This window comes from Oncorhynchus gorbuscha, linkage group LG25, assembly GCF_021184085.1.
Source record: "Oncorhynchus gorbuscha isolate QuinsamMale2020 ecotype Even-year linkage group LG25, OgorEven_v1.0, whole genome shotgun sequence".
Classification (NCBI taxonomy): domain Eukaryota; kingdom Metazoa; phylum Chordata; class Actinopteri; order Salmoniformes; family Salmonidae; genus Oncorhynchus; species Oncorhynchus gorbuscha.
Genome location: NC_060197.1, coordinates 24,118,038 through 24,130,722, shown reverse-complemented (window position 1 = coordinate 24,130,722; position 12,685 = coordinate 24,118,038). Strand labels below are relative to the sequence as shown.

At 44.5% G+C, this 12,685-nt stretch overlaps 1 protein-coding gene across 8 annotated transcripts in view; it reads right to left on the bottom strand.

Moving 5' to 3' along the window:
* LOC124013526 (dynactin subunit 1-like) overlaps positions 1-12,685 on the bottom strand; it is a 45,042-nt gene that overhangs the window by 10,329 nt on the left and 22,028 nt on the right. For 3 of the 8 annotated variants that reach the window (XM_046327821.1, XM_046327826.1, XM_046327819.1), the window contains 12 exons: positions 11,637-11,891; positions 10,222-10,306; positions 9,861-9,892; positions 9,662-9,679; positions 8,959-8,982; positions 8,472-8,525; positions 7,608-7,778; positions 7,270-7,293; positions 6,675-6,872; positions 6,254-6,458; positions 3,168-3,246; positions 2,868-3,027 (listed from right to left, as the gene is read on the bottom strand). In XM_046327821.1, the coding sequence (XP_046183777.1) occupies positions 2,868-3,027; positions 3,168-3,246; positions 6,254-6,458; positions 6,675-6,872; positions 7,270-7,293; positions 7,608-7,778; positions 8,472-8,525; positions 8,959-8,982; positions 9,662-9,679; positions 9,861-9,892; positions 10,222-10,306; positions 11,637-11,891 (1,305 nt within the window). The remainder of the gene's footprint in view (positions 1-2,867; positions 3,028-3,167; positions 3,247-6,253; positions 6,459-6,674; positions 6,873-7,269; positions 7,294-7,607; positions 7,779-8,471; positions 8,526-8,958; positions 8,983-9,661; positions 9,680-9,860; positions 9,893-10,221; positions 10,307-11,636; positions 11,892-12,685) is intronic. The other 5 variants (XM_046327820.1, XM_046327822.1, XM_046327823.1 and 2 more) reach the window with 5 other exon arrangements.

Here is a 12,685-nt window from a genome sequence, read left to right as displayed (position 1 = left end):
ACTAGCATAGAAAAACTTCCTATGTTGTTCATGGAGATCATTAGGTAACCTCAAACCTGCTTCATCACCTCAAGTAGTATACAGTGCATTCGGGAAAGTATTCAGCCCCGTTGACCTTTTCCATATTTATGTTACAGCTTTATCCTAAAAATGGATTAAATAAAACATGTTCCTCAATCTACACACAATAGGTGAAAATAGGTTTTTAGAAATTTTGGCAAATATATTAAAAATGAAAAAACCTTATTTAAGTATTCAGACCCTTTGCTATGAGACTAGAAATGTAGCTCAGGTGTATCCTGTTTCCAATGATCATCCTTGAAATGTTTCTACAACTTGATTGGTCAACTCAATTGATTGGGTAGATTCATTGGACATGATTTGGAAAGGCACACACCTGTCTATATAAGATCCCACTGTTGACAGTGCATGTCAGACCACAACCAAGCCATGAGGTCAAAGGAATTGTCCATAGAGCTCCGAGACAGGATTGTCTCGAGGCACAGATCTGTGGAAGGGTACCAAAATTGTTTTGCAGCATTGAAAGTCCACGAACACAGTGGCCGCCAACATTCTTAAATGGAAGATGTTTGAAAACACCAAACTCTTCCTAGAGCTGGCCACTCAGCCAAGCTGAGCAATCAGGGGGAGAAGGGCCTTCGTCAGGGAGGTGACCAAGAACCTGATGGTCACTCTGACAGAGTTCTAGAATTCCTCAGTGGAACCTTCCAGAAGGACAACCATCTCTGCAGCACTTCGCAAATCAGGCCTTTATGGTAGAGTGGCCAGACAGAATCCACTGCTCAGTACATGACAGCCCGGTTGGAGTTTGCCAAACAAGATTGAACTATTTGGCCTGAATACCAAGCTTTGTGTCTGGAGGAAACCTGGACCATCTGTACGGTGAAGCAGCATCATGTTGTGGGGATGTTTTTCAGTGGCAAGGATCGAGGGACAGATGAACGATGATGAAGTCCTGAACGCTCTGGAGCAGGTTCCCAGACTGAGCACACAGCCAAGACAACGTGTCTTCGGGACAATTCTCTGAATGTCCTTGAGCCAGAGCCCGGACTTGAACCCTATCAAACATCTCTGGATAGACCTGAAAATAGCTGTGCAGCGACACTCCCCATCCAACCTTTATTTAACTAGGCAAGTCAGTTAAGAACAAATTCTTATTTTCAATGAAGGCCTAGGAACAACTGCCTGTTCAGGGGCAGAACGACAGCTCGGGGATTTGAACTTACAACCTTCCGGTTACTAGTCCAACGCTCTAACCACTAGGCAACGCTCTAACCACTAGGCTACCCTGCCGCTCGAGAGGATCTGCATGCAGAATGGGAGAAACTTGTAGCGTCATACCCGAGAAGACTCAAGGATGTAATCGCTGCTAAAAATGCTTCAACAAAATACTGAGTAAAGGATTTACTTATTTAAATGTGATATCAGTACATTATTTATACATTTGCAAAAATATCTAAACCTGTTTTTGCTTTGTCATTATGGGGTACTGTGTGTAGATTGAGAGAAAAAACTATTTAATCAATTTTAAGGCTGTAACATAACAAAATGGGGAGAAGGTATAGGGGTCTGGTGGTCTATAGGGGTCTGAATACTTTCCGAATGCACGCACACGCACACACACACACACTCAAAAGTTTGGGTCACTTAGAAAAGCACATTTGTTGTCCATTAAAATAACATACAATTGAACAGAAATATAGTGTAGACATTAACAATGTTGTAAATGACTATTGTAGCTGGAAACGGCAGATTTCTTATGGAATATCTACATAGGCGTAAAGAGGCCCATTACCGGCAACCATCACTCCTGTGTTCGAATGGCACGTTGTGTTAGCTAATCCAAGTTTATAATTTTAAAAGGCTAATTGATCATTAGAAAACCCTTTTGCAATTATGTTAGCACAGCTGAAAACTGTTCTGATTAAAGAAGCAATAAAACTGGCCTTCTTTAGACTAGTTAAGTATCTGGAGCATCAGCATTTGTGGGCTCGATTACAGGCTCAAAATGGCCAGAAACAAAGACCTTTCTTATGAAACTCGTCAGTCTATTCTTGTTCTGAGAAATGAAGGCTATTCCTTGCGAGAAATGGCCAAGAAACTGAAGATCTCGTGCAACGCTGTGTACTACTCCCTTCACAGAACAGCTCAAACGGTCTCTAACCAGAATAGAGTGGGAGGCCCCGGTGCACAACTGAGCAAGAGAACAAGTGCATTAGTGTCTAGTTTGAGAAACAGACACCTCACAAGTCCTCAACTGGCAGCTTCATTAAATAGCACCCAAAAAAACAGCTCTGGGTCTTCCATTCCTGTGGCGATCCTCATGAAAGCCAGTTTCATCATAGTGCTTGATGGTTTTTGCGACTGCACTTGAAGAATCTTTCAAAGTTCTTGACATTTTCCTGTCTTAATGATAAACTGTCCTTTCTCTTTGCTTACTTCAGCTGTTCCTGCCATAATATGGACTTGGTCTTTTACCAAATGGGGTTATCTTTTGTATACCACCTCTGCCTTCCACAAATTAACCGCTTACAAGGCAAACCTGTTCATTGAAATGCATTCCAGGAGACTACCTCATGAAGCTGGTTGAGAGAATGCCAAGAATGTGCAAAGCCATCATCAAGGCAAACGGTGACTACTTTGAAGAATCTCAAATATAAAATACATTTTGATTTGTTTATCCCTTTTTTGGTTACAACATGATTCCATCTGTTATTTCGTAGTTTTGATGCCTTGACTATTATTCTACAATGTAGACAATGGTAAAAAGAAAAGAAAAACCCTGGACTGAGAAGGTGTCCAAATGTTTGACTGGTACTAAAATATAAATAAACTGGCTGACTAACCTGCTCCTTCAGCTCATCAATGGTGGCCTCAGCCTGCTTCATCTCCTCCTGTAGCTTCTCCTTCTGGGTCCTCAGAGTCTCCAGCTCTCCATTCTTCTTCTCCATCTGCTTCTGGAGCTTCACATGCTCCTGCTTCTCAGAGGAAGACAGGTCACGCATCCTGGGAGGAGAGATAGTTATGTAAAAGCTCAAACCAAAGGAAAAAATTATGGATTGGTTTTCTGGACACACATTAAATTGAATCCTGGAGTAAAATGCATGTTCAAGGGAGATGGGTGTGTTTATTTTAAACACACTCACCTGACCAGAGCCTCTTTCAGCCTGCTGTTCTGCTCCTCCAGCTGCTTGACATGGTAACTGGAGGCAGCTCCATCAGAACCTGGTGAAGAAATGCAGTTAGGTTGTCTCAACTTGCCAAGCAATACTGGATAAATCCTCTTAAAGAATAGCTACTTGGTTTGTTTGTCTAAGGAAGTCTCAAGGTTTTGCTCACCTGAGGTAAAACATCTCATGATAAGCTGTAGACCACACTATGCATTGTTCGTAGCTGTCTACATACCACCACAGACCAATGCTGGCACTAAAACCGCACTCAATGAACTGTATACCACCATAAGCAAAGAGGAAAATGCTCATCCAGAGGCGGCGCTCATAGTGGCTGGGGACTTTGATGCAAGGAAACTTAAATACATTTTTCCTAATTTCTATCAGCATGTTATATGTGCAACCAGAGGGGGAAAAAATTCAAGACCACCTTTACTCCACACACTGACGCATACAAAGCTCTCCCTGCCCTCCATTTGGCAAATCTAACCATAATTCTATCCTCCTGATTCCTGCTTACAAGCAAAAATTTAAAAAAGGAAGCACTAGTGACTTCAATAAAAAAGTGGGCAGATGAAGCAGATACTAAACTACCGGACTGTTTTGCGAGCACAATCTGGAATATGTTCCGGGATTCTTCCGATAGCATTGAGGAGTACACCACATCAGTCACTGGCTTTATCAATAAGTGCATCGAGGACGTAATCCCCACAAATGTTGTACGTACATGCCCCAACCAGAAGCCATGTATTACAGGCAACATTCAAACTGAGCTAAAGGGTAGAGCTACCGCTTTCAGAAGCGGTACTTATAAGAAATCCCGCTATGCCCTCCGACGAACCATCAAACAGGCAAATCGTCAATACAGGACTAAGATCGAATCGTACTACACCGGCTCCGACGCTCGTTGGATGTGGCAGGGCTTGCAAACCATTACAGACTACAAAAGGGAAGCACAGCCGAGAGCTGCCCAGTGACACAAGACTACCAGATTAGCTCAATTACTTCTATGCTCGCGTCGGGGCAAGTAACACTGAAAAATGCATGAGAGCATCAGCTGTTCCGGACGACTGTGTGATCACACTCTCCGCAGCCGATGTGGATGTTGGCCTGTTTAAAGGTCTTAATCACAAGGCCGCAGGGCCAGACAAAGTACCAGGACGTGTACTCCGAGCATGCGCTGACCAACTGGCAAGTGTCTTCACTGACATCTGTAATACCAACATGTTTCAAGCAGCACACCATAGTTCCTGTGCCCAAGAACACTAAGGTAACCTGCCTAAATGACTACCGACCCTTAGCACTCACGTCTGTAGCCATGAAATGCTTTGAAAGGCTGGCCATGGCTCACAGCTACACCAGAAACCCTAGACCCACTCCAATTTGCATACCGCACCAACAGATCCACAGATCATGCCATCTCTACTGTACTCCACACTGCCCTTTCACACATGGACAAAAGGAACACCTATGTGAGAATACTATTCATTGACAACAGCTCAGCATTCAACACCATAGTGCCCTCAAAGCTCATCACTAAGCTAAGGACCCTGGGATTAAACACCACCCTCTGAAATTGGATCCTGGCCTTCCTGACGGGCCACCCTCAGGTGGTGAGGGTAGGTAACAACACATCCGCCACGCTGATCCTCAACACGGGGGCCCCTCAGGGGTGCGTGCAAAGTCCCCTCCTATACTCCATGTTCACTCATGATTGCACGGCTAGTCACGAATCCAACACCATCATTAAGTTTGCTGATTAATACAGTGGTAGGCCTGATCACCGACAACGATGAGACAGCCTATAGGGAGGAAATCAGAGACCTGACTGTGTGGTGCAAGGACAACAACCTCTCCCTCAACGTGACCAAGACAAAAGAGATGATTGTGGACTACAGGAAAAGGAGGACCGAGCACTCCCCCATTCTCAACGACGAGGCTGTAGTGGAGCAGGTTGAGATCTTCAAGTTCCTTGCCATCCACATCACCAACAAAATAACATGGTCTAAGCACACCAAGACAGTCGTGAAGAGGGCACAACAAAACCTATTCCCCCTCAGGAGACTGAAAAGATTTGGCATGGGTCCTCAAAAGGTTCTACAGCTGCACCATCGAGGGCATCCGGACGGGTTGCATCACTCCCTGGTATGGCAACTGCTCGGTCTCCAACTGCAAGGCACTACAGAGGGTAGTGCGAACGGCCCAGTACATAACTGGACCAAGCTTCCTGCCATCCAGGACCTCTATACCAGGCGGTGTCAGAGGAAGGCCCTAAAAATTGTCAAAAAGACTCCAGCCACCCTAGTTATAGACTGTTCTCTCTGCTACCGCACGGCAAGCGGTACCGGAGTACCAAGTCTAGGTCCAAGAAGCTTCTAAACAGCTTCTACCCCCAAGCCATAAGACTCCTGAACAGCTAAATCGAATGGGTACCCAGACTATTTGCATTGCCTCCCCCCACACTGCTGCTACTCTCTGTTATTATCTATGCAAAGTCACTTTAATAACTCTCCCTACTGTACATATTACCTCAATTACCTTGACACCAGTGCCCCAGCACATTGACTCTGTACCGGTACCCCCTGTATATTTCCCCACCATTGTTATTTACCGCTGCTCTTTAATTATTTGTTATTCTTATCTCTTACTTTTTGGAGGGTATTTTCTTAAAACTTGGTTAAGGGCTTGTAAGTAAGCATTTCACTGTGTTGTATTCAGTGCATGTGACAAATATGATTTAAAAATGACAAATTATTTGTTTCTTAGGAAAAAAATAAAAATACATTTGAGTAGCTACTCAATAATCCCTGTAGTAAAAAGGGATTGACATTAAGTTCCAGGAAGAACGAAATGCCATAAATTTAGCAATTGTTCACACCAACACACTACTAGTGACCTCTGACCTTTCTCCTCAACCTCACAATCAGAATTGTATTACTTCAAAATTTGGTAACATTAGTCATAAGGTCCATTCAATCCAAACAACTTTATTTTCCCCCTTAAGAGTAGGTCAACATGCTACCAATCAATTAACATTACCACCCTGTAGAGTGAACTCTGACCTTTCTCCTCGACCTCGTGTTTGATGATCTCCAGGTCCATGGTGAGCTCCTCCACCTTCTCCTTCAGTGACTCCACCTCCACCTGCAAGCTCTCCGACCGCTCCTCGGCCATCTCCTTGTCCAGTGTGGCCATCTCGATGGCGTCCGCCGTGTCTGACATCTCCTCCATGTAGCGATCCTTAGACTCCAGGGCCTCCCGAGCATCCTGAATGACGAGAGTTGACATCAGTAATCTCACTTCACATACAAGACAATTACATCAGGTACCCTATAAGAAAAATAATAATTTCTGCCAAATAGAATATCATGTTTTACTGTTCATTGAAAATGTTTCTTATCTAATAGGGAAAGTGGACAGGTACCCATAAAGAGACATCAACATGATTTATTCATTTCTATGGTGGGTACTATTACTTGTTACCTTCTTGGCCTCCTTGAGTTGTTTCTGCAGGTCGGCCTGCTGCTCCTGCATCTTGGTCTTCCATTCCTGCAGCTGCTCCAGCTGGATCTTGTACTTCTCCAGCTCCTTCAGCTTGACCTTGTCCTCTGCCCGCTTCATCTTCAGGGTCTCCAGCTTCTCCTCTAGATCCTTCACCTGACCTCGCAGAGACTCCTCCTCCTGGGGGAAGAACGGAATAAAGAAGTGGAAAGAGCGAGGCAAGAGGGTGCACACAGAGAATCACTTCATGTTGATGTGTGGTCAATTTGGAAAGGCATTTTTAACAACGAGAGAGGGGATAGTTGACATCTCAGAGAGTGACTGGAGTCTAAAGCACCCGCATATAAAACCCCCACATAGCTCAAATACATGCTCCCACCACCAAGGACCATCGTTACAGTGACACAGTTCCACTGACATGAAACTAAAGATGGAAACTCTGCCCTCTGTGGGCACATTGGGGAAGTGCAGTAGTAGTGAGGTTGAGGAGAAGCACTCTTCTGAAACACCCTGTGAACTCAGTCAAACAACATGCCCAGGCCAGATCTACGCATGCGTCCAGGTAATGTTACCCTACCTGCTTCGCTACGGGAGGCTCAGCCTGTTTACAATGGCAACATGAATAGAACAGTCAACAGATGATATGACAAATGAGGAAACAATGGATTGAGGTGATACCTTGGCCTTAGATTAGTGTTCCCCAACTCTGGTTCTGGAGAGCTTCAGTTAAGGCAGGCTTTTGTTCCAGCTCAGCACTAAAAACATCCATCAACTTATCAAAGTCATAATGACTATTTGACTATGGTGTTTTCTTGCTGTGCTAGAACAAAAGCCTACACACAGTACACAGAAACATAATTGGTGTACACTACCTTAGCTAATGATCTGATTGGCTAGGGTGGGTTGTGGACTGACCTTGCTAGGGGTGGCAGGGGGAGGAGCACCGGGTGTGGTGGGGGTTCCGCTGGGCAGGGGGACAACGGGAGCCCCCAGTGCACCCTTGGAAGACAGGCTGCCCTCACTGACATCCTCCCTGGAAAGAGAGCTGGACAGACCAGAGGCCGGGGTGGCTAAGACTCGGGGGGTCTGGGGAGGGGAAGAAAGGGAGAGATGGAGAAAAGATAGAAAGAGAAAAGGGAGAGAACAGGAAGGAATCGAGAAATAAAAGTAAAACGCATGTAAAAGAGAAAACAACATCCGTGAGACAGTACCATTACCTGTTAATCCCAGTGATCATAGAGGAAACAGACTGCCACCCAGAACACAGGTACATAGCCTGGTCCTAGATCCATTTGCTGTTATTTGCCCATAAGGAGTAGGCAAGAGAGCAGAAACAGACTGGCACGCAGGCTAAGAACAGACAAACAAACCCAGGTGAACTAAGGTCAACCCATGGTAAAGTGAACCGGTCATAGTGAGTCAACACACCTGGCACACAGGTGATAGAACGCCACACCCAGTGCCATATAAGTCTCCCCTTACAGTACTGATCTGGCCTACACTAAAAAGTATCAACTGTCCTTGAAGGAACTGGCACAGGTTTACTGAACTATATGGAAAAAGGTGAACTCTGGTTGTAGATGGTTGCTAAACTACAGCAGCAAGTTACTATTTCCCTTTTGTGGGAACTTGGTTTCAAAAACAAACTATATACACGCTGTAGTCATTCCAGTTATTGTAGGGATTTTGACCAATGACCAGAAAAACCAGAGTTCACCCCTCCAGGATGTGAGTTGGTCTCTCCCTGGGGGAGGAGGTGGTTTGAGGCCTGGAACGTACCATGAGGAGGGAGGGGAGGGAGCTGGAGGAGGAGAGGCGATCAGGAGTGTTCAACTGTTGTTGTGTGTGATAAAGTAGACTCTGTTAGGGCTCGAAGAACTGTCTGCTGCTGTGATCTCTCTTCCTGTGGGCATTCTCTACATATCAACTTTACACACTACTACACCCACATTCTATAGTTAGGCCGATGCAGATACACATACTCCATGTAGTGTGTGTGAAATACTGCATGTTAATTATTGGCTACTATCAGATTAGACCTATATGATGTACACTGTAGCAGGAATATCGCACTCTGAACATAATTTATAGACTGTAGATGACCTTCTGCATTCCTAATCTGTTACATTCCTACAACATCCATATCTAAGAGCTATAACCCATGTTTCATTTTATGTGATACACAAAATGACAGACAGGTGAACTCTTCCCTCTTAGTACCCCTGTTACCTCACTGAATGCCTCTGCCTGATGTTCAAAGGCTCACCTTGGTACTACGGCGGGTTACGAACTGGAGGAGGGTGGGTAGAGGCGGAGGAGAGGATAGAGGACACATACACAGATAGACATACATAGGCCCAGCAGAGGAGGCGAGGGCAGCAAATAGCAGTACGAGAGGAGCAGAAATACACAGGGTTAAGATTAGTCTACACACAGAGATATCACTCTACAGGCAGGATTACTACTGTGTGTTACTGGATTAACCACTTAAGTCTTTATGCAAGTATGTACTGACCATAACTACTGTGTTCAAAATCTGAAGACATACTGTAATAGATTAGTGGGTGAAGTTGATTTTTGAAAGTATATCAAATGAGTTCAAATTCAAAACCCAAGTGATGTGCAGGCACAAACACGGCGCATCACAATGCAAGCAAGCATACAGTTGTCTCAGAAAGGTTCACCAAAAAATACAATCTAAAAAAAATGTGCGTAACAGCCCAAAAATGTGAAATCATGCTCCCAAATGTCTCAAGAAATCAAAGGGGGAAAAAATGAGCACACAAAATGTCCATGTAAAACAGTTGAGGTTTAAAATGCGAAAGACAAACTACAGAAAATATATTACTGTTGAGCACAAATATAACCCAGAATAGATCAATTCTAAATAGAAAAAAAAAAGTTGGAAAAGAAAACGTGACAAGCAAGCACCATGGCAAGGCAGATGAGCACAGTTTAAATATCTATACCTTCTTGGGAATGGGCATCTGTAACGGTATTCGGGGGGGGGAAAGGAGAGGGAGAGAGAGAAGTAGGGGAAAGGGAGGACAATCACTTGAAAAAGGAGAAATGGGAGGGAGGGGAAGAAGAGAGGGACGGGGTATAAATCAGCACAAGGGCACAAATCATTCTAAAACAACCCATATATTGTCTGTATTGTTACTGCACCTGTTTGACTGATTTCGGAGTCTCAGGAATGTCTGGGGGGAAAAAAAAAGATTTATCTCAAACTCATTCTAGTTTATAAACTACTTATAAATGCTTTTTTGGTATCATCAATGTAAAGTTTTACAGTGTAGTCTTATGAGTGGAGCATACGAGGAACACCAGGGTCAGTATTCACAGTCTATGTATGAGTGCTGATCTAGGATCAGGTCCCCTCTGTCCATGTAATCTTACTAATAATCATTTGAAAAGGTAAAACTGATCCTAGATCACACTCCTGCTCTGAGACGCTGTATGAGCATGGGTCCAGAACCTGTAGGAGGCCGCCTAAATGACAGTATAAAAGCTTTGTTATCCAGCTCACCTTTCTGCTTGGGCAGGAACTTGGCAGTGGCCGCCTCTGGGGTGTCTGGAGAGGTGGCACTGGATCCATCTTCCACTAGCTGGATCTGACAAAGATAAAGAGGGAGAGAGATGCTCAATACGTCAGTCCACCACAGAGTGTGTGTTTGTGAATACTATTGTTCCAATGCAAGTAGTTTATGCCCACTAAAATGAATGTCTCGTCATCAAATATCTTCTCTTCCCCTTATGCGTGAGTGCGTGCATCTGCATTGGAGTGCATACAGTGCATTCGGAAAGTATTCAGAACCCTGCTGTTGAATTATTTGTTACTTTTTCTATTTTTTTACTTATCACATTTTTTTTTCTTAACTTCTTAAAGCATCGTTGGTTAAGGGCTTGTATGTAAGCATTTCACTGTAAGGTCTACACCTGTGACAAATACGACAAATAAAATTTGATTTTTTCCACATTGTTACTTTACAACCTTATTCTAAAATGGATCAAATAACCCCCCCCCCCCCCTCTATCTACAAACAATACCCCATAATGACCAAGCAAAAAAAAAACTGAAATATCACATTTACATAAGTATTCAGACTTTACTCAGTACTTTGATGAAACACCTTTGGCAGCAATTACAGCCATATGTCTTCTTGGGTATGACACTACAAGCTTGGCACACCTATATTTGGGCAGTTTCTCCCAGTATTCTCTGCAGAAGCTCTGTCAGGTTGGATGCGGAGCGTCGCAGCACAGCTATTTTCAGGTCTCCAGAGATGATCCAGAGATGTTTGATCGGGTTCAAGTCCAGGCTCTGGCTGGGCCACTCAAGGACATTTAGAAACTTGTCCCGATGCAACTCCTACATTGTCTTGGCTGTGAACCTTTGCCCCAGTCTGAGGTCCTGATCGCTCTGGAGAAGGTTTTCATCTGTACTGGATCTCTGACTAGTCTCCTAGTCCCTGCCGCTAAAAAAACATACCCACAGTATGATGCTGCCACCACCATGTTTCGCGTAGGGGTGGTGCCAGGTTTCCTGCACTGTCAAGGGTGGGACCATATAGACAGGTGTGTACCTCAATGTCCAATCAATTGAACGTACTACAGCTGGACTCCAAGTTGTAGAAACATATCAAGGATGACCAATGGAAACAGGATGCACCTGAGCTCAATTTCAAGTCTCATAGCAAAGGGTCTGAATACTTATGTAAATAAGGGATTTCTGTTTTTAATAAATTTGATGACAGTTCTAAAAAACTTTTTCGATTTGTCATTATTGGGTATTGTGTGTAGATTGATGAGGACAAACAATTTAAATGAATTTTGAATAAGGCTGTAACGTAACAAAATGTGGAAAAAGTCAAGGGGACTGAATACTTTCCTGAATGCACTGTATGAAGTGTCTATATTGTGTGACGTGTAAACTTAGCTTACCTGGGACTGGCGCACGAAGATACCACAGTTCTCATCACACTGAAAGTATCTCTTCCCCTGGACCGTGCCGTCGTTCTTGCCCTTGGGCTCGTCCAGGATCACGCCCACCCACTTACCAGTGGCGAAGAGCGTGGCGCCCACGTAAGCCACCGTGCCACGCTGACCTTTACCGATCACCTCTACCACCGAGCCCACCTTGGCAGGCTTGCCGCCCCCGTCTGCACTCATCTTGCTCAGGAGGGGGCTGCTGAAGAGCTGGGGAGGGAGGAGAAAGAGGGGGACACAGCGGGTCATTAGAGGGTGGAGCAGAGTCCACTAATGGTTGCTGGAGGGACAGAAAGCAAGGACTGTTGTTGTACACTGAGCCACTGTAAGTGGTCAGTAAGAACACTTTGATTTTGTTATCATTAAGACTTTAAACCATGAAATGTGTCATTTAAGTGAATAATAGTTGTTGAGGGGGAATGGATATGCCATCAACTCAATGACCTATTAATTGCCTGGCTACCCAGACTCACTGCACCAACACTGCACCACGCCCAAGGACATTAGTTTCTTCTCTGCAAGGAGTCTGGATCAGAGTACCTCCCCGACCCTTCACCGAATGTGAACACATTTGGGCCCATCTGATTGGTCCAGAAACTGATGAGTTGGGTCGGAACACGTGGGTAAAGCAACAGTTTGTAAATGTATCATTGGCTTTGATACTCTGAATGGTTAGAGCCAACCCAATCGCCGATGACTTTGTTTTGCACAATGCCTCACGTCACCAGAAACAACTTCAATGTTGGCAGTCTCAGACTCAAGTGAAGAAGTGGGCTCCCAAGTGGCACAGCAGTCTAAGGCACTGCATCTCAGTGCTAGAGGCATCACTGAACACCCTGGTTCGTATCCAGACTTCATCACAACCAGCCGTGATTGAGAGTCCCATAGGACGGCACACAATTGGTCCAGCATCGTCTGGGTTTGGCCGGTGTAGGACGTCATTGTAAACAAGAATGTGTTCTTAACGGACTTGCCTAGTTTAAAAATATATATATTTATATTTA